The sequence below is a fragment of the Rhineura floridana genome, chromosome 1, assembly GCF_030035675.1.
Source record: "Rhineura floridana isolate rRhiFlo1 chromosome 1, rRhiFlo1.hap2, whole genome shotgun sequence".
In the NCBI taxonomy this organism is placed as follows: Eukaryota; Metazoa; Chordata; class Lepidosauria; order Squamata; family Rhineuridae; genus Rhineura; species Rhineura floridana.
The window spans coordinates 121,320,851-121,348,774 of record NC_084480.1 but is presented as its reverse complement, the minus strand read 5'-3'; the positions used below and the strand labels follow the sequence as shown (position 1 = coordinate 121,348,774).

The 27,924-nt window shown below is 41.8% G+C and overlaps 1 protein-coding gene across 6 annotated transcripts in view; it reads right to left on the bottom strand.

Annotated features, from left to right (window-relative positions):
• FOCAD (focadhesin) overlaps positions 1-27,924 on the bottom strand; it is a 211,582-nt gene that overhangs the window by 168,281 nt on the left and 15,377 nt on the right. For all 6 annotated transcript variants that reach the window (XM_061630872.1, XM_061630878.1, XM_061630855.1 and 3 more), the window contains 8 exons: positions 27,537-27,691; positions 24,246-24,347; positions 13,947-14,048; positions 12,755-12,959; positions 10,458-10,664; positions 6,276-6,363; positions 4,340-4,542; positions 1,118-1,375 (listed from right to left, as the gene is read on the bottom strand). In XM_061630872.1, coding sequence (XP_061486856.1) covers positions 1,118-1,375; positions 4,340-4,542; positions 6,276-6,363; positions 10,458-10,664; positions 12,755-12,959; positions 13,947-14,048; positions 24,246-24,347; positions 27,537-27,691 — 1,320 coding nt within the window. The remainder of the gene's footprint in view (positions 1-1,117; positions 1,376-4,339; positions 4,543-6,275; positions 6,364-10,457; positions 10,665-12,754; positions 12,960-13,946; positions 14,049-24,245; positions 24,348-27,536; positions 27,692-27,924) is intronic.

The window sequence follows — 27,924 nt, the reverse complement described above, 5'->3', positions numbered from 1 at the left end:
TCTGGTATAGATTGCAGCTCCGAGGGAGGCACCTGAGACGAATTACTAGGTGGGGGAAACAGACCCTTCTCACCTGACTCCAAGTGAGATTCTGTGTTTATTTGTGATGGAACCTCCGTGTGCCTCAACCTGTACTGTAAGCGATAAGCGAGGGTCTGTAACCTCGCAATGATGTCCCGTTGGTTGGGGGGCGGGAGGGAGCTTAAAAAGATCCCTCTCTTCTTCTATAAAGAAGGTAGAGGAGATTTGCTATCCTGGACCTTACACACAGTGAAGTGTGAGAAAAGGGTGTCTCAGTATGAAAAAAGAAGCAAGACAAATGGGAGCAGAGTAGCCAAAAGCAGGTGGTCATGCCTGGTAGATTGGTCAAACACAGTAAACTGCTTAGTTTTCCAAAAGAGAAAGAACACAAAACTGATACAACACCAGAGGAAGAAATAAGGTTGCCAGATGTTGCATAATTCACAAAATATCCAGTTGGGGGAAGGAGGGGCATTGGAGGAAGTTGCAACTCCTTTCAATACAAGAAAATGGCCAGCCTTTAAAATAAGCACAAGCAAGAACAGTGATGAATCCCTCTTTTTCCCTGCCTCAGCTGTGTCTGAAAACTGCAAAAAGCCATTAGAAGCATCTCCCTCCCTCTCACTAAGTCACTACAGTGTTGGAAGTGGGGTGGGGAGTACAGGTTGGTTACAGATTAGATCATTTGACGGCAACCAGCTGAACTTCCAGTATGTAATCTTCACTTGCATACTCTCTCACTCTCTCTCTCTCTCTCAGAGTGAGAGGTTAGCATTTCCCACTTGACTTGCGCTCTCCTTCTGGGTGGGTGCACTGATTGAGTCTAGAGGGAGAGGGGAACTGCATGGGAGGTGGGCCCACTCAGGGAAGTGGGGCTACTGAAGGCATCTTGCCCAAGGACTTGTCAAATGCTGGAACCATCACTGATGGGGAAAGAAAAAGTCCAAAAGAAACAGACCTAGGGGAAAGAGCTGGGACAAACAAAAGAGGAGAGAGGTGCATAAAAACCAGGAGCTACAGAGTTTAGGCATCACAAACTGATCTGGAAGAAGACAGCCAAACTCTAGCTGCAGACCTTTGTTAAGGTTACTCTTACCTGCGATGAATCTGCTTTGGCGATTTCTGTAGTGGCAGCCAGTACATCACGAAGGCCATCTCCATTTTCTTGAATAAAGAGGTAGGCCAGCAGAAGGAACACATGAACAGGGACTTGAGTTGTAATAGACAGCACTGACTTAAGAGAAGATAACCAGTCAGACATGGAAGATTTCTCTCTCATAAGCACAAGGATTCTCCAAGTAGTATGTAATGAACCATAAGCACTGGTGATGGGGAAGAAGTGCTCACCAGAGGCCTGAGATAAAGGGGGGGAAAGGAACATTAGAACCAGGCAAGTCCAAATAAACAAATCTCTATGGGCCTCTAATTTAAAACAAAAATTAAATTGTTCCTTGGTGATTTACCTAAAAATCATGTGAAGAATAAAAACATGACACTATCTCATTGGTGTGAGAGCTTTTCCCTTCAAATAAATTACTGACATTGCTGTTGATAATTACGACTTCATTTTCTAAGTGAAGGCTACAATTATGCTTATATTACAAATCCTCTTCCAAACACCAATCACTGTAAGAAAACTCAAGATTTCTTTGGCAAAGTCATTACCCAGTTTAGAGCCCTCAGCAATCTGGACTCTCTGCTATGCCAAAAATTATCTGGAGTTCCTTAGTACAGAATGTGATCTTGTTCTGCTTATTGAAGTGGAATCTTTTAAAGCAGCATCCCACCACCACCATCACTGCTCCACAGGAAGGAGAGGCAGTGCACTTTTGGCTTGCAAGCCATTTCATATGTAATGTTTAGGATGTTGGGGTTGTTTTTTTAAAAAAATAAAACTTACATGTGCACCTAAAATAGGTGATGTATGATAGCTACAGTTGCAGTGAAAGTCATGGTGGTCTCAGTTGCCCAACACAGTGGGCAAATGTCACCTCTGCCATATGGAATGGAACCATGCATAAGCAGCTATCAAGCAACTTTAACCAGGGGCAAGTCAGAATGTAAGTGGATAAAGGAAAAAGCGAAATGATGAAGAAGCAGACAAACCAGGTGGGGTCTGGAACAGACATGGCAGGAGTGGAGAACCTCATCCCCAGGGGCTGAATGCAGCTCTGCAGACATCTGTTTGGTTCTTGGTGCTCTTCCCAGGCATTTCGCCTCCCCAGCCCACACCCCTTCCTCAAGGGCTTTTGCCTGGCTTTTTTTTTTTTGCCTGGATGAAGGCTGTGTATGTAAATGTGTAGAAATCTCTGACTTTAACATGGCTGGGATGTAGTCTACTGTACAGAGGTAAAAGTCACATCCATTGCTCCACTCACTTTTTGCCTCTGGCCACTACTAGTATGCAGCCCATGGAAGGTTGTCGACAAGGAAAGTCTTTGTGACTCCTCACCCACCTATCCCTGCCTTCCTGATGAGGCAGATGTCTGCCTCTATGCACTATAAAATCTACCTTTTACAAATGTACAGAGGCTATTCATCACCACCTGGGCACTGCACACTATCCCACCATTATTTCTGGGTGTTGCAGGATGTTGTTCTTTGATAGGGGCTGCTGGGATGATAAGGCAAGCCAGACCTACCAGCAACCCCCAACATCACTAAGGTAATGTACGAATTGATTCATGACTAGAAACAATTTGTTCTCAACTTTTGAATCTGCCAAGAGGTTTCTGAATGAGCAGCCAGAGCAGTTCTACAGAATGGCACACCCCCATTTTAATTATATTGCTCAATGTAATGTAAATTCATTTTGGATAATGGGAAGTATAATGCTCCTGTACTTTAAATGACCTTTTAAAAAGCCATTTCATGTAAAAGAATATTTTTAATGTTACCCCTCCCCCTGTTTATCGCTTTCAATTATTGCACATGGAAAATTAAGATCCAGCCACCTGCAAAGTTACCACTTTGACTGATGAAATTGCTTAGAGGTAAATGTACCCCCTTCACTGCTCCCGGAGGCCTCCTACTGCCACTGTTTTCATTCTGCTACTCACTATGTGAGCATGGGGGGGGCAGAGAAAGAGAGAAGATTTCATGGGTTTAATTTTATAGGAACCCAGTCCTATAAGACAAATAACTATTTTTCAGGCCATGAAAGATGTCAGAGTAAGGTTTGGTCCTTCAGGCAGAACTCCTATGTACATTTACCAGTGAGTAAGCCCTATGGAGCATACTGGGACTTATTTCTGAGTAGATATGCACAGGACTGCAGAGTTAGATTTTCAGAACAGCTCCAGTAGATTAGTTTCCAAAACAAAGGCCAACATCAGTGCTGCTATATTCTGAACTAAGGAACTTCCATTACATTCTAAAGCAGGGGTAGGGAAAAGGCAGACTATGACCCACTGGTGGACCATTGGCCAGTTTCTGATGGATGCTTAGCAGCTGCTGGTTTCAGGAATATAGAAAAGACTACTGGCCTAGGTAAATCTTAGTTTTTTAAAAATATATTTTATAAGTCCATTTTTAAAAAAGTTCACTGACACTTCCCATAGGTCTGCTGTGATACCAAATTTTTTGAACTTCCCCAAACTTATGTCCTGATTTTTTTTAAATTGACCACTCTCACTTTTACACTGGCTACACCCACTTTGACATGTGGCCCCCAAAGGACTGACCCTAGGTCAATGCAGCCCTCAGTATGAAAAATATTAACCACCTCTGGTTAAAATTATCCAAGTTAAGTTTATTTCTCTGTTTTCCAGTGTACCTCCAGTAATGGGGCCAGGTAGAACATGGCTATCGTCTACTCCTAGCTGCTGGTTGCTGATGACCTCCAACTAACGTTCCTGTGTGGTGCCTGCATTTTCAAACCCTTGTTTGTCATACTATACATGAAATGTATAGTTCTTAAAAGAAAGGCTAGGAGCCCTTAAAATCAGAATATATGAAATGGTCCTGAGAGACAGTGGCTTATCTACTTAAGGCCACCTAATGAATTCATGCTAGAGGGAAAAAATGAACCAGGACTAGCAACTTCCTGATTAGCAGCTCAGCGTCTCAGCCACTACACAACATTGCACAGTATACTGCAGTTTTCACAAAGGTGGGTAACGCATGCCAATTTTGCTAATGGCTAGTATGTGCCTACTTACATAGCCTACTTTGTAAGTGCTAAATCATCACCATCAATACTTTAATGGTGGTTCTAATTTTTACAGCAGGGGAGGAGGGACACAAGCTGGCAGGCAATGCAACTATTTATTTTCTTCCCACCAACAAAAACAAATGAAAGTCTTAACGAGAAGTTCACCAGTTGCTTTCTCTCTTTCAGTTCTTCCTGCTGTATAATTTCTAAAAGATGAATGGCCAACTGCTGCCTAGTGGTGCCACCATCCTCTTCAGTCATGCAGTCCTGTACAGCAGTGGAGGATAAGATCTGGAGTGCAGGCATCACCAGGATAAGGGCCACTGCAGGACTCATCTTGGTTTCAGAGCAGGAAAGGAGCTTGATGGCTAGGAGAGCAAGAGTAGAGTTATAACTCAAACTTTGAAACATTCTAGGAAATGCATGTTCCAAATGGCCCTGCAATATGATGAAATACACTGTCCAGAGTGAGTTGCCAATAAACAATTATTTTTTGAAACTTTGACAATGTATTTTGTACCAAAATATAGCACACTGAAGGGCAGAAAAAAACTGATACTGAAAATACAGAAATCTATTACATATAGTAGGATAAATCAACAATGTGGCAAAAAAATCTAATAGCAAAAAATCACTCATGTATGTCCCTCATTTTATAACTGCAACTTCCAATGATGAAAGTTCAAATGCTACAGATAGAGCTTTCATATCAGCCTGTCATCATTCAAATACCATTTGTGTAAGTGGTATTGAACAATGTCCACACATGCTTAAAATCACTCTTTATCCTGTGCCCAAACATGCTGAGTTTTCAAATTGCTACTTTTTCAAAGAACTATGGTCCAACCTATACTTAAAAAAAAAAAAAAGACACCACATGGCACATCCTTCCTGACACCATGCCACTTCAAAATGTCAGTAGGGGCGCGTGTGTGGAATTCTCTCACGCGGCAAAAATCCCATACTAGCAGATAGAGCAAAACGTTCTGGTCCAGCCTTCTCAATGTCCTGCCATATTTTTACATACATAGTTTGAAATAGCACAGCTGCAAAGAAGCTGTATCACATGTCTTTCCGAAGTGTGCAGATCAGCTGCAAGGCTACGAGTCATACATTGTCAGGAGATACTGTTGGGGAAGGGCCGTAGCTCAGTGGTAGGGCATCTGCTCTGCAGGCAGAAGGTCCCAGGTTCAACCCCCAAGATCTCCAGGTAGGGCTGTGAGAGAACCCTGTTTGAAACCCTAGAGAGTCCCTTCCAGGCAGTGTGGACGATACTGAGCTAGATGGACCAATGGTCTGACGTGGGATAAGGCACCTAATTGGCAATACACAGGAGCAGAATTGTGTGAGAAAACAGTTTTGAGTACAGCAAAACTGACGGGGGCCTGAAAGAGCTTAAATAATGAAATTTCACCACTTACATAGGAACTACTTTGCACATTGTTGTGGATCTTGGCAGCTGCTCAGGAAATACGAGTACTCCTGAGGAACTATCACACGTAGTCTAAAATACGGAGTCCTTATGAAGGGCTCTAAAACTAATATTTGCATAAGGCTGAAATCACAACACTGTTTTATTCTGTATCTAGGATGCAGGGCCATGTGTTTGCCAATAGCTCTCTTGCATCCAAGATTATTACTGTTATTGCTTAATATTAATTTCTGATGCACCTAAAAAAATAAGCTAAGTGATGTAAACATGAAAAAGGAGGTGCCAGTTAAGGGGCTTACAATGTAATGTAAACAAGATTTTAAAAACAAACAACAAAAATAATTTAAAAAATCCCCAGACCCAAGAAAACATTAGTGAAGATCAATCTAAATGGAAGTCACAACTAACAAAATATATCCATCCCTTTCTTGTATCTAATGAACTATTTAGCTCCAAAAAGCTATTTCAAGGAGACAATAATTTTTCACCTCAAATACTTACAGTACTAATTTTAAAAAACCTCATTTCCATTCTGATGAATAAAAATGGACTACAAAGCTAGAAATAGTAAAATAAATTAACATTTCTGGATAAAAAAAGTCAGAAAGACAACATGAAGGCAAACAATTTGGAAGGGTTTATTATTATTATTTTACAACAACGCCTTACCCAGGTTTAAGATTGGCTTTTGCTGACTAGCTGGAGCCTGAAGCAGCAGCAAACCTAATCCAATTATGGCCATCTCAAATGGAATGCCCTGAAGAAGAGGGGAAAACAACCAAGTTGAAATCTTTTCAACATAACAGCTTGTGGAAATAAACAGTCTCTCTGAAGGAGCGCCTCCAACATCATCAGGGATGCCGCTCAACAAGATCAGCCTCAAAAGGCCTTCTCTCTATCCCACCAGTTAAAACAGCTAGACTGGTGAGGACTAGGGAGTGGGCTTTTTCAATTGTGGCCCCCACTCTGTGGAATTCCCTCCCAAACGATCTCCATCATGCCCCCGCTATGATGAGCTTCCGCCGGGCCTTGAAGACCTGGCTCTTCAGGCAGGCTTTTGGGGTGGGTTAGGCTTTATTATTATTGTTGAGATTTTTAATGTTTTAACATATTTGTACATTTTTATTTTGTACATCGCCCAGAGTGGCTGGACGGCCAACCAGATGGGCGACTAATAAATTTAATAAATAAATAAAAAACAATATTGACAACATTTTACACCCTCATTTTCCAAACACATCATGCTGAATACAGCACACCATGTCCAAGCTTGGCCTCTGAAATAAATAACCCAGGGGCTCTTCTGATGTTGCTCCGTGGCATGGAGCTATTATACCAGACTCTTTCCTGTACTTCTCAGATAGCACTGGATGTTTGCAGTCTGATGGGAGAAGCTGGGAATGCAGCTACTTCCCATGTCAGCCTGTCATGGGTAGAGATGGAAGTCTCTGAACATTTCAGTGTCAAGCTCCTGCATATATGTGTGTGTGTATATGATTTTGCATATAATTAGTCTGACTTTTTTAAAAACAAGTCGGGAATGCACAATCAGCTTGGACGTAAGCAGGCACTTGATGCAAAGGGTGGTCCAATGTATGCAGAGTTCAATCAGGTCAGAACCACCAAATTCTTTGTGTAAATCCATTTAAAAGAGGTTCTGCCTTCATCCCTAATCATGGGAAGCAGCTAAGCCAGGATTCCACTTATGAAGCCTGAGGGGCACCATGTCTGTCGTAATACCATCGAGAAGGGAACCTCAGGCCTGGGGGCCAAATGCAGCCCTCCAGGCCTCTGTGCCTGGCCCTCAGGACTTTCTCTAGGGCGTGCCTCCTCCTTAGCCCACACCCCTTGCAAGCCCAGTTCCGGGTCCTGCTTGACTGCTTCTGCCTGACTAGAATGTATCCCTGAACCATGTCCATACCTCTTTCTTGCCTGGATAGAGGATGCAGGGTGTGGGGACCTCTAATGTACAGCTGGAATGTACGATATGGTACAAAGAGCTAAGATCACATATGATGCTCCACCCTATTTTTGCCACCACTGGCATGTAGTTCCAAAAAGATTCCCCATGGGGAAATGTGGCCCTCAAGGTAGAAAAGGCTCCCCACCCCTTCTCCCCACTCAAGCCCTAGGCTGGAGAAGCTGCAGGTGTCTTCTTTACCAGAATAAGGCAGGCAGATTCTGTTTCTCCTGCTCCTGGACTGACAAAGTCCAGCAGCTTTCTCTGATCCTCATTACAACAGAAGAGCCAAGACCTATGCAAAAGAGCCAATCCACATCCCGGCAAACGGTAGCAAATGGAACAGCCCTTCAAGATTGTTCTCCTTTGGAGTGGCACTGGAAGACAGTACAAGTAGATGGCTCTCCACTTTTTTTAAAAAAAAATGCATAGAAAAGCATGTCAAGGAGAATGCTAGAGCCCTTCTATGCTAGCCCTTCAGAAACAAGCAGCCTTGTCTTTTGATTCACAAGAGTGTTAAATCATGCAGTCATCTGCAAGAAAACCTAGAAAACATGTAACTGTAGTATTAGTAGACAGAACCATCATTTCAAAGTCATGGAGAGTAATTGTTCCATGTCATTCTGCACCAGTTAGTCCTCATCTGGAGCACTGCATCCAATTCTGGGCTCAAAACTTTAAGAAGGGCGTTGACAAAGTGGAATGAGTTCAGAGGACGGCAATGAAGATGGTCAGCAATGTGGAAATCAGATCCTATAAGGAAACGTTGAAGAAACTGGGTATGTTTAGCCTGGAGAAGATAAGGCTGAGGGGGCACATGATAGCACACATTAAATACTTGAAGGTCTGTATGTAGGAGAGGGTAAAGACTTGTTCTCTGCTGCCCTGGAGCAGAACTAGATCAGATGCACTTAAGTTACAGGAGGGTAGGGTTCAGTCGAATGTTAGGAGAAACTCCTTGATGGTAAGAGTAGGCTGACAACAGGACCAGTTACCTGGAGGGGTGGTATACTCTGCCACAATGGAAGTCTTGTGGCATCTGTTATGGATGTTTTAGCTCTGGATTTCAGGCACTGAGCACAGGGTTGGACTAGATGGCCTTCAAGACCTCCTCCAACACTTGTAGTATTCAACTACATTTTTACAATAGCACAAGGATATTCTCCACCTTCCCTCATGCAATCTCCAAATCTGCTCTGGAGGATTGGGGGGAAACCCACAGATTTAGAGGGTGGTCGGGAGGGAAGAGAGGGGAAGATCATTCTGTCATCTAAGGAAAAATCCTTGCACAGATGGAGCGATCTGCTTAGTGCTACTTTGAACACAACCCTGTAACTCTACCTGCATTGCAAAGCAGCACAATCTGGAAGAGGTTTGATACATTGTAAGCATCTACCTGGAGGAAGGAGACATAGGGGAGGGGCAGAGTGTAAATTTGCATGCCAAAGGTTCCAGGTTCAATTCCTAGTATCTCCAAGTAGGGATGGGAGGGACTCCTGTCTGAAACCCTGTAGAGCTGCTGTGTCAGTCAATTTAGCTAAAACTGGACCAATGGTCTGACTCAGGATAAGGCAGCTTCCTATAAACAACTCTCCACTGAAGGGGAACCTCTAGGCAATTTTCTCTTGTAAGAAGTGTATCATCTGCAAATGAGAGTAATAATGACCATTGCTGATTACAAGCTGAATATGAACCAACAGTGCAATGTGGCTGCAAAAAAGGCAAATGCTATTTTAGGCTGCATTAACAGAAGTATAGTTTCCAAATCGTGTGAGGTACTACAGGAATACCCCACATTAACGTACGCAATGGGTCCAGAGCGAAAATGTACTTAAAGTGAAGCACTACCTTTTTTTCACTTATCGATGCATATACTGCACTGCAATCATCATATACGGGCATAAATGATGTAAATAACTGATGTAAATAACTGACAGCAGCGAAAACAGTATGTACTGTACGCAAGTTTGTAGTTGGAAACTGATCAGGCGGTGGCGTCATGCCATTAAGTGTCCGTTCTTGCAAAGCGAGCGTATGTAAACAGGGGAATGGTGCTACTGTAAATATGTCCGTACTCGCGAGTGTCCGTAAAGTGAAGGTCCGTATAGCAGGGTATTCCTGTAGTTCCCTCTATTCGGCACTGGTTAGGCCTCATCTTGAGGACTGTGTCCCAGTTCTGGGTACCACACTTGAAGAAGGATGCAGACAAACTAGAACAGATTTAGAGGAGGGCAACAAGGATGATCAGGGGACTGGAAATAAAAGCCTATGAGGAGAAATGGAAAGAACTGGATATGTTTTAGCCTTGAGAAGAGAAGACTGAGGGGAGATATGATCGCACTCTTCAAGTACTTGAAAGGCTGTTACACAGAGAAGGGCCAAGATCTCTTCTTGATCATCCCAGAGTGCAGGACACGGTATAATGGGCTCAAGTTATGGGAAGCCAGATTTCAACTAAACATCAGGAAAAACTTCCTAAGTGTTTGTGTGGTACGACAATGGAACCAATTACCTAGGGAGGTGGTGGGCTCTCCAACACTAGAGGCATTCAAGAGATAGCTGGACAGTCATCTGTCGGGTATGCTTTAACTTGGATTCTTGCACTGAGCAGGGGATTGGATCTGATGGCCTTATAAGCCCCTTCCAACCCTAGTATTCTATGATTAGGCCCGTGGTTCTCAAGGTTACCTAACTTTAAGAAGCCACTACTGAAAATTGAATGCATTCCACCAGGCCTTGGTCTCCTAAGGTCTACTACAGTTGTAGTTTGACATCGGTGATGGTATGTTCCAGGGTGTGGAAGCCGAAGTAAAAGAAGTTTGGTAACCATAGTTTGAAATATCATTGCAGGTTTTTTTTTTTAAAAAAATCTCTCTCTCTCCAGGGCCTACCTCTTTCAAGAGCTCAACGTTTTCTTCCAGTAAGCAAATTAAACACGAACATTCCCCAGTGACCTGCAGGCAAACCTCACAGAAGCATAAAAGTTGCAGGCAGAGCTGACATAACTGGGCTCTCCAAAAAACAGGGTAGCGCAGCAGACTCCGGAACAGCTCCTCCAGAAAAAGCAGCGTTTCTGTGATCTGTGGCAGGTCTTTCAGCTGAAGAAGGGAAAGTAGTAGAGCTGGTTTAAAATATTTATTTATTACATTTATTTCCCACATTTCCTTCAAGGAGCTCAAGTTGACGCACATATTTCTCCACCTCCTCATTTTATCCTCATAATAATCCTGTAATATAGGGCAAGTTAAGAGACTGTGACTAGCCAAAGATCACTTAAGAATTTTATTGTATTTTCATTTAACAAAGTTTATATACTGCTTGATTGTAAATAGATCTTCTAGGTGGTTTACAAAAAAAATTAAAATTGTCAATTTAAAAAAAGTTAAAAAGTAGCTTCACAGCCGAGTGAGAATTTGACCCCTGGCCCCCCAGCTTGGAGTCCGAATCTAACCACTACACCATGCTATTTACACATATGTGTTCACCATCCAATGATGGCAGCATCAAGTAGTAACAGGTATGCCATAAACAAGTCATTACCACAGATGGACACAACACAGAGAGGCACTTTTATATAATGTTTTTCAACAGAGTCAGTTCACGGGCTTAGCTAACAGTAATCAAATTAAGGCTCATATGTGCATATCAGCTTCAATTGCCATTCACAAGGCTTTACTTCCCTTACTGCCCTTGAGCAGGAAAACAAAAGTGGTATACAATTGTATAATTTTGGTAGATTGCCCTTTTTGCCTTAAGAATAACAAAAAAGGACAATATCAAAGGGAACACTAACCTCTCCTCCTTCCATGCCCACCCTTAATTATAAACATGACAAGTATTTTATGGAATGGTGCTTCTGATAGAATATATTCCAACAGAATATATTAATAATGTTTTTGGCTTAGCAAGAGGGAGGAAGCAAGTTTTGCAGGGGATAGAAAAAGCATCAGTGATGGGACTGGGGCCAATTCACTCTTAAGAATCTACGACCAGTGTTTAAAAGCTAGGCAGCCAGAAAGCTTAAGAAACAGTGGCAGAAGAATGGAAAACTGCTGACACACACATACACACACGCGTCTGGGTATGACAAGCTGTTATTTTGGCATTTACACAACAAACTCACAACGGAGCTGCAAAGATGCTCTCTGCAGCCCCTAAAGCCACATCTGAAAAAAAAGCCAAGGGCTTCCAGTCCTGCTCACAAGGAAGAAATAAATGCCTTAAGAGAAAAACAATGAGTATAAATATGAATGCGTCACACAGAAGGGTTAGATGCAAAACATACTCCGGCTTCTGAATCTTTAACAGTGGAGCATAAAAGGGGATTTTTTTCTGCTCTACTGGTGTGAGAAAGCTGCACCTGCTAAACATTCCCTCTTCCACACAGCTACAAAAGATGCAGAAACCCTGTCCCTCTCTTTACATCTTGTCACATAGTCTCACCTCACTGTACAGCCTGCTGAGAATGGTATCAGTTTTGTAATATGTGGCTTCAAGAGCCCAAAATATCAAATACCCTGTGTTGGTACGTGTTTAGAATGCATGTCTGCTAGCTCTGGCCTGCCTGAGAAACATCTGCCTACCTCAGCTGAGCTGGATAACTGTTTTCAAATATACCTTTGTGATCTGATATATTATTTCCATCACTTTTGGAGCCATTCCTGCCATTAGACAGAATGAGACAGGGATGGCTCATCTGAGGTGGCAGTTGCTGTGGAAGGGGGAGGAGCAGTGACAGAGCTACAGTTCTCAGGATGGGTTAATAATCAATCCCTCTTCTCAGAGAACTCTGGGAACTGTGAGGGAAAGAGGGATCTCCTAACACTTCTCAGCACCCTTAACTACAGTTCTGAGGATTCTTTGGGGAAAGTCATGGCTGAAAGTGGTATCATAGTGCTTTAAATGTATAGTGCAGATGGGGTCAAGGTGTTGCAGCTAGGTGTGCCATGCCACTTATGCACTCACTACACTAGCCTGCTCCCCTCAGTTGCAGTGAAGGGTACTGTCTCATTGCCAGCACTCCAATGAGATCCAATGGTTAGTCCAGTCAGTTTCTGTACATGAAACAGGGGTAACACCATCTTATTTTTCACCTCAGGCAGCAAAATGTCTTGGGCCAGTCCTGCCCCAGCCCAACTAACAGAAGTGCTTTGACAGCACGTATAGGCAAGAAAGCAACAAGTCTTACCTGATAATGTGGAACCAAATCACAAAACATCTGAAGGAGATGGCATTCAAGAGCAGGGGGTTTCTCTTTGTTCCAAGGGCCAACCGGCTGAAGCAAAACTCTAAGCAGAGCCATTCGTAATTCAGCATGTTCCCGCAGTTGGCAAGGCTCACAGTACAGATATCTCAGAAACGGTCTCATTAGAGAGACACATGAATTTTCTGCACTGCAATTCAAGGAAATGAGTTTATGAACTTACATATAAATTAAACCATAGAACAGTTCAGAACTAAATAGAGTTTTCATCACAGGTTCTGTAGTTTTCAATGTAATTAAGAGAGCTGAAGAGATTTACAAGAAATGGAGAACTAGGGTTGTATCTAATAGTGGTTTTGAGCTGATGGAAACCACACAAGATAGCAAACCCAATTTTCACCATCTCTCCCTGCACCACCTACTAGAGTCCTCTGAACCATATTCCATGTTACAAACTTCTTTCTGCCAAAAGAAAGCCACCACTGAATGAAACCCTTGGGGTAGATTATGGGCGGATGGGTGTGGGAGAATATTACAGGATGGAACACCTGCCACATGAAACACACATTTGACAGTTTTCTCTGATCTCCCTTTCTGTTAAGAACCTGGTCAGACATACTGCAAGGGTCATCAACATAGCACCAGTGGGCATACCTGCCCCCACAGAGGTTTTATCTGGAGCCCACAGAATCCCCTTGCCCCTCCCCACACTGAAATTAGGCTTGAAAGAAGCATTCTGTTGCAGTCAATAGAATAGTTTGCAGTATGTGCTTGATTACAGGGTGTGTGATGCCCAAAACAGGTTCTCTCATTTGCAAATGTGCCCATGGACACAAAAAGTTTGGCATCCCTGTGTTAAAGTGCTTGGTTTAATATAACAAATAGTAACAGGTATCAAGGATGCCAGTTCCTTATGTCTTAGAAAAATTACAGGATGCATGTTTGTTCCTCCTTACTAATTTCTGTTCTTGTGATGTTTCTGATGCATGGAAAAATGCACATGTATCTTTAGTCCTCATGCTTATAGAAACACGTTCTCTCACTATTTTTTAAAGTTTGAATTCAAACAGGAACCTACATGCCACACAAAGGTGTCTTGGGCACTGCATGTTGTCTAAGTGCAGTCTTTTTATCTCCCATCCCCAGATAATAAATATAGATAAGCTAGGTTTCCTACCTTTCTGGGCACTGCTGCAAAAATGCTGTCATCTGCTGTAGGATTACTGGCCAGCAGTCAGGTCTATTTTCAAGTACAGTGATCAAGGGATGAGGTGAATTCCTGGGGGGAAAATTAATTAGTTGAATATAGATGGATTACCTTACAAAGAAATACAACTGTAGATGCAATATTTTCAATTTCTTACAAGCATTTCTGTAGTAATACAGAAAAGTTGTCATGTGTCACCAAGGAGGCGAGCCAAACAAATTACACCTATGAATGTACCTGTGCATGCAGAATGCAAGCTGTATTTATTTTCTAGAAATATATAAATGGGGGCCTGAAGTAAGGCCAAGTAGCAAGATGTCATGGATGCTGATCAATATTCCAATGCTGCTTAAGACTGCAACTTCTCACCACTCAATGAAGTGCTTAATATCAGTGTGTGTTCTCATGCAAGTGAAATAAACAGAAGTCTTTTTAAAACTAGGATCTAGGATTTATGCAACTAGAAAGCAGTTGTTACTGTTATAAAAAAGGAGAAAAGGGGGAAACTTGCACTTAACAGCAAGTTAAGTTCTACAGCAATAACAAGCAGAGGCAGGGCTACCAGAATTTGTCTTCCTTTGAAGGAGAAAGCACCGGAAATCTACGTCAATTCCAGATGACCCATTTATTGAGCATTCATCATGATTTGTTTGCACAAAGTTTGCAGGGAAGTTAGGATGCTGTCACTATTTCTGGGTGTGATTCCATCACATACTAGCAAATCCAGATTACGCAATTAAAGTTGATTGGGGGTTCTTGTGCAACAAAGCTACTTCCCCAAAACACTGGGCTTTTTGCGATAAGGAAAGTGATGGGAAAATGCACTAGAAGGATAACATTTACTCAATGTCTTCTATTCTCCCCGCAAACAAATCAGGATGAACGCTCAGTGAACAGGACATCTGGAAGCACCTGCTAACTCTGACATGTGCCAGCACATCAGCTGTTTGTTTATTCCTCCTGATTTGTTTGCACAGTTTGCAGGGAAGTTAGATGGCATCGGCTACTTATGGAGGATTCATACTGATTAGTTTGCAGGGCAGCTAGACGATGTTGTGTCAAACTACTGATATCTCATACTTTTCTCTCCATTTCCTGTCTCTTTCCTTATCACAAAAAGTCTGATTTGGGGAGGGGGGAAGCAGGATCATTGTGCAACCTGAAGTTGCCAGCAAGTCTTTGAATTCAACCCAAAAGCAATGACAGTCTGGAAGTGCCAAGGTATCTTTATAATATTTGACTTATTATTATTATTACAGAGATGGAGACGAACAGCATAAGCACTCCTAGCAGGTAGCCAGTCCACTACCCCATATCAGATTTCCACAGCATGCCACCCTGCACCCCAAGATGCTTTCAGCCTTCAGCTAATTCCCTAGGCTTGCTTCCTTCCTTCCCTGTCTCAAAACGTTCCAAATATTCCAGAGCAATTTCTGTATCTCCTAACAAATTAGTTCCCATAAAGGAGATATTCTTTAGCCATCCTAGACCATGAAAAGAGATTAACATCCTTTCATTAAACTCAAGACTACCAAGGTCTTGCTTTAAGGAGTCCAATATAGATGACCAAGATAGATGGAACAGGTTCAGAGGAGGGCAACAAGGATGATCAGGGGACTAGAAACCAAGCCCTATGAGGAGAGACTGAAAGAACTGGGCATGTTTAGCCTTTAACAAAATAAAAGGCTGACCAAACTGATTCCTATCACATACATCTCTAGATGCCCTTAGTTTACTGTCAGAAAGGTATTATCAAGCAAGTAAATGCCAAGTACTAATCGGCCTCTTCAAGGAAGAATGCTATATAGCCAAGCATGACCTGATGAACTCAAAGGCCACTATCATTTGGCTGACACTGCGTAGCTAGCTGCAGGGCTTTGCAAGATTTTATTATCCTCTGAAAAGATTCTGTAGTCTCCGAAATGAAAGCAACTGGCCCCCTGTGGCTTGTTCCCAAAGGTGTCTAATTTCAGTGCAGTTGAGAAAAAGGTTTCTGGCTTCCCCATTAAGATAAACATATTATAAAAGAATTGAGTTACAGAGTAGAGTTATGGTAGTCAAACAGAACCCGCTGCTGTAATTATTGTTAATTATTTTCATAGGCCATTTAGCTACAGCAAAGTACTTTACAGCAATTATTGTATTCACAGTCATTGTTTCACACTGCCATTACATCAATTGGCAGGGTTATCTTAGACCATCTGAGAACATTTTCTTGATTATTCCATCCACAGGCAGAGTCTTAGGAAGGCAAAGCATGAGGAAAGATTCTCTGCAGCAGTGTGCCCTCACTCTGAGAATTGTTAATACACACAAACAAGCAGGTGCATGGAGACCGTGTAAAACTTCTTCCTTTGCAAGCTGCCTTCACAAAGCAAGTTGTCCATCTGTGGTGCCGTCAGGACAGGACTTTTGGTGGGGTCCCCAAACACAGCAGGGCTGTCTAATCATATTTTGGAGTAAGGGAAGTAATACACATTACCATATAAAGAGGCCACCCCCATAAGACCACTGTCCAAAGTCTAAAATTACCTAACTGTACCACCACTACTGTCCATCTGTGGATATCAGCACAAGAAGCCTACATGTTCCAATTGTCCCTATGTATTTATTTATTTATTTATTTGCTCCATTAATATAGTGCTTTTTTGCCAAGATATTCAAGGCAAACCATAATTTGTCCAGGGCTCCTGGTCCCATGTTCAACACCCGCTCCCTGACATGATGAAAATATTGTAACACTATGCTAGCCTGTACTGTATTGTAACACGACGGCAAGTGCCCAAGGGCGGACCCAGGTTCAAGGGAGCCTTTGGCAAAATACTCTCTTTGTTTGTCCTCACCTATATCTGTGGATTCCCAGCTATGTTCCTACCTGGTGGTGGAGGCAGCGGAAAGCCACCATTTTACATTTCCCACAATGACCCAAACATAGCTTTGCCCCAGGGTACTGTGTCCATGTGCCACAGAAAGCACATCATGCCCATCTGTCACAGCAGGCAGAGGGCAAGCATCAGTACCAGTGGGCCCTGCTAGACCACTCCTGACAGCTCTCTGAAGGTGGTGCAGGGCTGACCTTACCACTAGGCAGATGCTTTCACTGCACTGGGTTGCATTCAACTAAGGCTGCAATCCAATACACAGTTACTTGGGAATAAGTCCCACTGAACCCAATGGAGCTCACTTCTGAGGAGACGTGTATTGGACTGCAGCCTAAGCCTTGCTCAAAGACCCAATGAAAATTAGTGAATCTACGGTAGTCAAACCTATTAACTTCAATGGGACTACTCTGAATAGGACTAGCACTGAATACCATCTACTGTTTTCAGTGTCTGCTAAAAATGTTTTTAGTTTGCGCAAGCCTACCCAGACATGTATATTTTATGTCATTTCATTTTATAATGTATATTTTAAAAACTGCTGATTATATTTTTATTTGTGTTTATGTTCACTTGTCTTTAACATCTGATTTTATCAGAAATTTTGGTGAACATTTTATATTTTATGTAAACTGCTGTATTTGATGATTAAGTGGTATAGAAATCTTGTTATACCAAATAAATAAAAAATAGGCAGTGTAAGGTGGCTGCCTCAAGTGACAGATGCTGGATGGTGGCGCTGCGATAAAATGGAGGACAGAGCAGTGTGAGCTATGCAGCCTGCCCTGTAACACCTAAGTTCACTTACTGCTCTCATACATGGTGAACACTGTTCCATCGCCAGTATGGAAATAAGATTCAAATGTCAGTCCAATTGGTTTCTGTATGTGGAATGGAGGGGGGAGCCATTTTATTACTTTGCCTCAAGAAGCAAAATATCTTGGGCTGACTCTGGGGTGCTGGGTACAGGTCCCACAACACTATCCACAGGATCACACAGTCAGAGGGGTGAAGGGCATGGAAGGACACCTTCTGAAGCATGACACTGTGCCCACATAAGCCAAGGTAACAACCTGTGGGACAAAAAGGTGTGGCTCATGGGTTATAATTCTATGACTGTCAACCAATTAGAAAGGTCCTTTAAATACATGTCCATATGGCAAAGCCTCACTATATCAGAGTCAGTGCTGCATTAGTCCCTGACAAAAACAAAGAACATTCTTACCAAAGGCTACACACAAAAGTGAATTTTCAGCGCCCTTTAGATAACACACACACACACACTCTCTCTCTCGATATGCCTCTGATTACAGAAGAACTAAAATTTGATTTACATCATAAATTCAGTGGCAGACAGATTGCTTTTTGTGTACAAGGAAACAACATCAGCGTTGCCATGCATTTTTATGTATTACAGCTGTGACCCTGATTCCTTCAATAACATAGCACCACACTTTACTACTTCACATATGCATTTTTAAAGCATATTACTTCCTGCCTTGAATTTTAATTCCACAATTTGATGGTAAAGCCAAGGGAAGAATCAGTTAAACATAGAGAGTAGGAGAAATAAGCTTTCAAATATCAAGATTAGTAGTTCATATCTGGTGAACAATTTAGGAAACAATAATTTATATAGAACATAAGAAGATCCTGCTGGATCAGGCCAGTGGCCTATCGAGTCCATCATCCTGTTCTCACAATGGCCAACCAGATGCCCGTAACCAGGACTGAACACAAGAGCACTCCCCCCCCCCCGGTGGCTTCCAGCAAAGGATATTCAGAAGCATACTGCCTTTGACTGTGGAGGTACAGCACAGCCATCATGGCTTGTAGTCTTTATTACACTTTGTCAAGAACACTTGGTTTTGCTAAGATTTGCTAATAAAGATGGTTGTGGCAAGGAATTGTGGGGAAAACATCTTGCCTGAATGAGGACCTCTAGCAGGCCTTGAGACTGTCAATTCTCACAGCTGAATCTAATTAATTAACCATCTGCTTATCAGCCTGAGACTGGTACCTCAAGGCCACAGCCCTGGGAAGGTTGAAGAAACTGCACAGCCATTAGGCATGAAAGCTCTACAAGATTTCATCATCAGGAATCTCTGATTGGCTAATTAATTCCTGACTGTCGCCAGGCTTTTCCCCATAAAAGCAGAGTTAAGAGTTTGGCCTTTTGTTATTCAGTGTTTTTACCTGATGCTGGGGTTCCATCTTCCTAATGTTATCTAGACAATATATCTGGGGGAGATGTGGAACCATGAAGTTAATCTGCCTGTCTTCCTATAATGTGTGAGTACAGACTATTTTGCTGATATATTTTTGCACTTATAATTTTATTTCAATAAAGACTACCTCTCATTTCTCGCTGCATGAGAAGTTTGGCTTTGAATCCAGCACCTTGGCAATTTATCCACAGACTACTGTGTAACTGGGTATTTTTGTCTTAAGGCTCCAAGACAAGGAGTGCATCTTTGGCTCTTGTCTTTTAGAATCCTTGGTAGGTCTATTTCTGGCACTTTGGGTTTCACCTTGGCCCAGAGGATGACCAGGTTTAAGAGGTGCTGGCAGTCTACCTAACTTACAGGGTTGGTGTTTTGCTCAACTCAGCCCTGGTAAGGGAGACAGAGGTTGTGCCTGGCTGGGATCAATTGCCCTGGAGTTGGGAGGTGACCCCCTGAGTTCTTTACACCATTATATTCCATTAATTTGTCTAATCTCTTAACGCTGTCCAAGTTGGTGGCCATCACTACCTCCTCTGGGAGCAAGTTTATTTATTTATTGAATTTCTTAGTCGCCCATCTGGCTGGCTATCCAGCCACGCTGGGCGACGTACAAAATAAACATACAGATACAATAAACATTAAAAACCTGGAAGTTCCACAGCTTAACTATGCCCTGTGTGAAGTACGTTCTTCTATCTGTCCTGAATCTTCCAACAGTCAGCTTCATTGGATGGCCACAACTTCTAGTGTTATGAGAGGGAGAAAAACTTCTCTATCCACTTTCTCTATGCCATGAATAATTTTACAAACTTCTCTCATGCTACCTCTTACCTCTTCTCTAAATTAAAAAGCCTCAACAGCTGTAACCTTTCCTCATAGGGGAGTCACTCCATCCCCTTGATAATCTTGGTTACCCTTATTTTGAACCTTTTCAAACTCTACAATATCCGTTTTGAGGTGAGGCAACCAGAACGGTATACAGTAACCCAAATGCGGTCACACCATAGATTTGTACAATGTTATGATATTGGCAGTTTTATTTTAATAGGTTTCCTAATGATCCCAGGAATAGAACTTGCCTTTTTCACAACTGCCACACACTGGATCAACATCTTCATCAAGCTGTCCACTACAAGCCCAAGGTCTCATTCCTGATCAGTCACTGGCAGTTCAGACCCCATGAGTGTATATGTGAAATTAAGATTTTTTTGCCCCAACATGCATACTTTACACTTGTTCACACTATATTACATTTGCCATTTTACCACCCATTCACTCAATTTGGAGATGTCCTTTTGGAGCTCCTTTTTGTTTTAACTCCGAACAATATAGTATCATCAGCAACCTTGGCCACCTCACTGCTCACCCCTAACTCTAGATCACTTATGAACAAGTTAAAAAGCACAGGTCCCAGTACCAATCCTTGCAGGACTCTTTCTCTCATCCCTCCACTGGGAGAACTGTCCATTTATTTCTACTCTCTGCTTTCTACTCAACACCTTGAAGTGCTTCACGCACATTATCACAGTTACCTTACAACAGCTCTGCAGGGTAGGTCAACAGCAGCACATCCCATCATTGCAGATTTCTGTTTATTTTAAGTAAACTATTTAATACCCCCGTTCTTTAATTCAAGAAGTTCGAGGATGGCAGATAGGAATGAAAGAATAATGGTTTGCTGAAGGCTACCTAATGAATTCAAGACCAGTAACACCACTGAACTAGTACCTTCATAGACCACATGTTCGTCCTTGCCCACAATATTATACCAGCCCTTATTGTACAAAAATTGAACAGAAAATATATAACAATTATATCATTATAGAAGTTATTAGAGAAGAGATTTAATACACATTTGGTGGCACTTTTCTCACAATCAGAGTTATTGGAAACGTCAGGAAAATAATTATTATTTCAGTGTCAATAAAGAACTAAATGATTAAGGCTGTGATCCTAACCTTGTTTATCTGGGAGTAAGCTCTACTGAATTCAATGGGACTTATTTCTGAGGCAACATGTACAGGTTTGCTCTGTGCTTGCTTTATTGACAATGCAATCCTATGCATGTCTATTCAGAAGTGACATGTATCAGTGCTCTCAAAAATACAAGAATTTTTGTAGGCTTACTTTCAGGCAAGTGTATATAGGATTGCAGCCTAAAAGGCCTGGGGGGTAAAACAGAAAGCTGAACTAATATCTCATTTATTGATAGCAGCAAAATATTTGGGAGCACCACACTGGAAATGGAAAGAAATGCCACTAATTAAAATCTGGGGGAATAAATATTTGGACATTGTCAGCAGTTTGAAATTATCATCATATTAGATATAGAGAAGATAGGATTAGGAACTCTTAAATTCTCAGGACTTTTTCTCAGAATTAGAGTTGACATACGGGAAATCTTGGATATTGCTGGAATGAGACAATGCAACTATGGATATTAGATATGTAATTATAATATTTGAGATTTTTTATTTGTCATAGTAAACACTAAATATAACATGATAGATTTCTCTGCATGTTGCAAATTATTTAGATTGTATTGTATTTCTTTAACACTGTGCGATTCTTAGTACTGAATACATATTTATATTTCAAATCCATACTTTTTTAAAAAAGAGAAAACACCTGAGAGAGTTTTATTACACAGGTGTCACTTGAACACTTCAAAGTTTTTTTTACAAAGCAATACATCACCAGAGGCAACTACAATCTCCTCTCTATTCTGATTAAATTCTCTTCCATTTATTCTTTACAGTTTCCAGAGAGGTAGCCATGTTAGTTTGCGGCAGCAAAAAAGACAGACAAACATGTGGCACCTTAAAGACTAATGCATTTATTATTTTGAAAACTAAGCCCCAGCTGCATTATACATTTCAACCAGTATCATACCACTTTAAACAATCATAGGTTCCCCAAAAGAATCCTAGAAACTGTAGTTTGTGGAGGGTGCTGAGAACTGTTAGATGACCTCTATTCCCCTCACAGAGCTACAATTCCCAGAGTTCCCTGGGAAGAATTATTGTTAAACCACTTCGGGAATTGTAGCTGTGTGAGGAGAACAGAAATCTCTTAACAACTCTCAGCACCCTTAAACTACAGTTCCTAGGATTATCTGGGAGAAGACACGACAATTTCAAATAGTATACTACTTTAAATGTACAATGCTGATGGGGCCTTTGAGTCCACTTCACTGCATACATCTGATGAAGTGGGCTTTAGTCAAAGAAAGCTTATGCAACAATAAATTTGTTTGCCTATCAAGTGCCACAAGAGTTTTTGTCATTTTCATTTTTACAGTATTCTATATAAAAGGAAACGCTTCCTAATTTTTTTTAGCATAAAGCAAATTAGAGTGCAACATCATGCTAGGGGACTTGTATACACCACTCTGCGCTATCCCACTAGTTTAGTCCTCCAGGCCTCTCTGTCTGGCCCTCGGGACTCTCTCCAGGCCACATCCCCTCCCAAGTCGCATCTTTCCTCAGCCCTGTTATGCATCCTCCTTGAGGGTTTTTGCCTGGCTAGAATGTGTCCTTGAACTCTAGTAATGCTTCTTGCTTGTCTGGATGGAGGATAGAGAGAGGTGTGCAAGTGTGTGTAGCAACAAGGCCAGAAACCAATGTGGCCCTTGTGCTGAAAAAGGCTCACCACCTCTTCACTAGTCTGCCTGTGTAATCCCTTTCAGAATCACCAGCCAAGGAAAGGCCCCTCCTCACCAGAAATATGGCCATCAGTTCAGACCAGCACTGGGCAACTGTTAGGTTGTGACCCATAGGCATTACTGTCTCTAGTTGTTTTCCATAAAGCCTGCAAGTTTGGAGAAGTAACTGTTATCTCCTGGCCTGAGAGTGAGCAGACATCCAAGGCCAGCAGTTGTCATGGTAATGTGAGATAGCAACTGGGAAAGTTCTAACAGAGTCTGTAAGTTGAGTCTTCTGTATATTGCCTCTGAACTGAGCAGTGTCTTCTGTGTCATGTCTCTGAACTGAGAACTTCTCTCCTGGGGGGGGGGGAGCAACTCTACATGTAATCTTAAAGCCTTAACCCATAATGTCTTGTAGTAAAGACTCTTAACTTGATCTAATGCCTCTGTGATGTTTCTTGCTCAACTTAACTCCAATGTAACGTATGCTGTTTCACGCAACAACGCACACACTTCAACAGCAACTTGCCTAGAAATTTAGACCATTCATTTTGTGTGGCCATGGAGAAAATCTGCTGTGGTTTCTTCCAGGACTCCATAACTCCACGGGGCAACCTTTCAAATTTCCACACGCTGTATATACACAGTATTAAAAACAGAACAAACAAAATCTTACAGCACTTCTGGAAAATGTTCAATGTTCAAGCTCATATTTTGGCAGGTCTCCAGAATAAAGAAGTTCTACAGCTGTGGCATAGCCAGCTAAGAGCTTTCATGTGCTCTTGTGATAGACATTATATACCGCTGGCTGTAATGTCAACATGGCACAAACAATGGAACTTACTGCAGTGGAACATAGCACAGAACCCCCAAGGCAGAGTTAGCTTACGCTAATTCAGGGGTTGGGAACCTGTAGCCCTTTAGATGTAGCTGGACTTCAGCTTCCATCAGCTCCAGTCAGCATGGTGAATGGTGGGATGATGGGAGCTGTACTCCAACACCACCTGGAGAGCACTATGTTGGTTACCTCTGCTGTGAGGTATGTAGCGCCCAAGTTATTTTAAGACTTCATGTATAAAATACTAGGGATCGTGAACTATGCCTAAAATGCTTCAAGAATCTAGTCCAAGCACTAAATCAGGGATGGGGAACCTGTCATCCTCTCAGCATGGTCAATGGTCAGGGTTGATGGGGGTTATTATTCAGTAACAACTGGAAGGCCAAAAGTTCACAATTCCCACATTAAACCATTGTCATAACAGCATCAGAACTCAATTTGGATTGGAGTTTACTAAAACGTAATCACAGTTGCTAAAGGAAGAAAACGTTCAGGTTTCCCCCACCACTACCAAGACCACAGGACAATAGTCCAAATGTGTAGCTTTTATTTTCTTCACCCCGAGAGGCTGCGTTTGAAGCAAGGGCTCTTTCTTTGAGCCTCCATAGGAACTTGCAATGTACATGTTACTACCATTCAGACTGGCACTCAGAATTTGAACTGTTAAAAAAAAAAACATACCTGATTGCATATAACTTCCCCAGTTGATCCTCTCCGCTTGTCACTTTCAAGGCCTGGCTCTGTAGTAGTTTTACAAGGATTTTTATCAAACCATGGACATTCCTATCAAACACACAATGGCTGCATGTTAACACCAACATTGTTCTGCAAAGCGGGGGGTGGAGGTGGGAGAGAGACTTTTTCATGATGCCTCCCACAACACATGCTAGTTTAGTATGGCTCATCTTTGTCATTAATGCAACACAGAAACCGAAAGGGAAGGCACTGAGGAAGTAAGCCTATGTTCAGGCTATACCCCTTCAGACTTCAGGGTGGGGAAGGTTCACATGCTCTCTATAAAACCCTAGATTATTTCACACAGAAGATTAGCATGCTCGGAAGAAGGTGGCTAGTTTAAAACCCAGTCCCACCATCTTTTTTTCTATATCCAAGGAATATGTTTGTACAAAACAACATTCCATCATGCAGTTTTGCATTCTGAAGGCACAGGTTTACAGAGACTGAAGTTCATGGGAGACTGGAAAGGCTTCTTGATGTTAGCTAGCACCCAGCACAATCAGGGAACACACCATAATTCAAGCCCCAGTATTCCCTAGAACATAGTTTGGAAGCTATTAAGGTAATACTTGGTATCCCTTGCAGATCAATTTAATCACAACAAGCATTTCCAAACCTGTTGCCTTTATATATTAATCCCAGCTACTTTAGCACACTATAAGGCCTTAATTCCCATACCATGTTTTTAAGTCTCAGTTCAATTTGAACTCTGTTGGCAGAGGTAGATCACTTTTTAAAATAAAGAAAATTATTCTTTAGTAAAAAATACTATTGCCTCAAAGTCTCTTGAGAGTTTGTGGGGGAGAGGGGTTTTTTACTAAGTGTAGCTAGGCATGAGAAAATTCAGTTGAAAATGTAATTTTGTGAAAGTTAGAAGAGGTGAAAATATATTTTGAATGGTACATGTCCTGGAAACTCTGACTCCAACGGTCACTACAATGACCCCATAATACAGCACAGGTGGAAAACTAAATTACTGGCCTTGAGCAAGAAAACAACCTCATGTTCTCTATGCAAAGAGCAGGAAACCTGTAGCCAATTAAGCTTTGGCTTCTTCTTTTTATCCTTTACCTATTTGCTTTGATTCCACACCTCCACCACCACGTACCTCACCCAATTTAAATACACAAGAAGGAGAAGTATGGCATAAAAGCACACATTTCTCTTTGGCATGCTTTGGGCTAGACTGAAACAATAATCCTATACACAAGGAGCAGCCAACATGCTGCCCTCCAGAAGTTGTTGGACTACAACTCGCATCATCCCTGACCGCCGGTGTGCTGGTTGGGCCTGATGGGGGTTGGAGTCCAAAAATATCTGGAAAGCACCCTTGCTACACACACTTACCTGAAGTCAATGGATCTCACTTCTAAGCATAGATATGACTTCATTTTCAGTACAGTAGGGCTCTGCTTTTCGGCAGCCCACTTTTCAGCGTTCCGCTAATACGGCAGCTTTCAATTAGAGTAAGGCCCCACTCATACGGCGCTTGTTCCACTTTTACGGTGGTTTTTGGGTGCCGGGCACCATTCTATTGAATGAGTTCCGCTTTTTGGCGGGTTTTGCTCTTAGGCGGTGGTCTGGAACCTAACCTGCCGTATGAGTAGGGCCCTACTGTAATAGATTGCAAGCATTGAATGCACTGGCTGTCATGTGCCCTTACATTCACATTTCTTTTGAGCTCATGAATTTTTAAAAAACAAAAAAACAAAAAGAGCTTGGTAACTTTTCTATTTACAGCAGCAAAGTTGTAGGCACTTAGAACAGCTTTCAGCAGTGTTTAACTGCTCTCATAACTGCTAACATAATTACAGTAGTCTACAAAGCTCCTTGGAGGAAGGGCACTGATACAAGCAAGGTTGTTGAGAAAACCTTGAAAGTGCCACTTCAGGAAGTCCCATGGCTCAAATTGTAGGAGTCCCAGAATTTCTAAGACTCCCCTTGTACTTAAAAAGCTCATACATGATTTCAAACAGTTGAGTAACTGTTTCAAACAGTTGGGAAATACTAACAGACATTAGGGCCCTCAGTCATTCCTCCATCCAGGCATGAGTGAGGCCTTCACTAAAGGGCAAAGGGAATTATTTAATGAAAACACAACAGAGAATCTGTACACTCTAGTGATTAGAGAGCTGAAAATGGATCTAGATGACATGTACTCAAGTCCCACCTCTACTGCACATTGCATGCTACTTGAGTAATGTGTATGTTGGCAGTGCTGGATTTAAGCACAAACTAAGCAAGCTATTAGGACCTCAGATAATGTGGGGCCTCTAAGTACCTTTTCAATTACTTTTTTTTCCTAAGTTTCAAGTTTTACATAATTGTGTTGCTGTACATTAACAGTTTTCACTAAGAAATCATAAGGCATTTTCATTTAAAGATATTTCATATGCAAATAGGTTTATTGCAAGATATATGTTTTGACTATAGTGTTAGCTGCATCTTCGCCAATATACAGATCTCTATGCAATTATAAACATTTATTATTTCTATTCTCATTGTCCTTTCTCTTAGAATACTACAAGTTTCTTGGTAATGCTATGGGGCCTCTTAAACTTGACATAGCTTAGGACAGTGGTTCCCAAACTTTTCCCCCCACAGACCACTTGAAAAGTGCTGAGGTTCTTGGCAGACAACTTAATAGCTTTTCTGCCTGGTGTAGTAATTGTGATGCACTGTGCTAGATGCTGTATGATTTTTAATTGTATTTTTATTGCTTCTTTTATTTCTTATGCATTGTATTTTATTGTATTACAATTTGAATTCCATGGAATACAATAAAATAAATTTCTTATTTATGAGAAATAAAAGAAGCAATAAAAATAAAATTAAAAATAAATATGAATATTTAATACAACGGATGTGCTGTCTCTCATCTTCAACTGCAAATCCATAGTCACACCACAGGCCACGTGAATGAAGCTCATAGACCACTGGTGGTCCATGGACTGCAGCTTGGGAACCCCTGGTTTAGGGCCTCAGCAGGTCTTAATCTGAGGAGAAGGACCAGAAAGGGAAAAGGGTACCATTATTTATTAAAAACAATTACTAATATTGCCACAGTATAGACACACCCATACACACTCTGAGATACATAGTCCTAGGTGATCAGTACGAGGTGAACATGGATACAACACAGCTAAACTTGCAGGGAAGACCTGTGCTGAATAAATATGCCCAAAACATTAAAGAAAATGGGGCATGGAATGGATGAAACAAATGACAAATTACCTGGCAGAAGGAATTAGGTTGAGAGCGCCACTGATAACATAACTGAACTCTGCATGATCCTGTGCAACAAGCATCAACAGCGCCTCACAGCACGCTGTCCGGACAACCACATTGTCACTGCAGCACTTTTCCCAGAGCAAGTTTAATGCGGGGGTCTGAAATCAAGAACATAGGAGGAACAAAACGCAAGTCAAGATTGCTGACTCATCAGCACAACAAAACTTTGCTCACTTCACTCCTTCCATAAAATGGTGCCCAAGCAAAAAAAAAAAGTAATTTAAAATGTTCTTTAGCTCAATGGAAAGAGATTATTTAATTGGGCTGCTGCTTCAGCTGCAGCTTGCCATGCCAAACCCCACCCCCCATAGCTGTTTGAATTCCCTCAAGT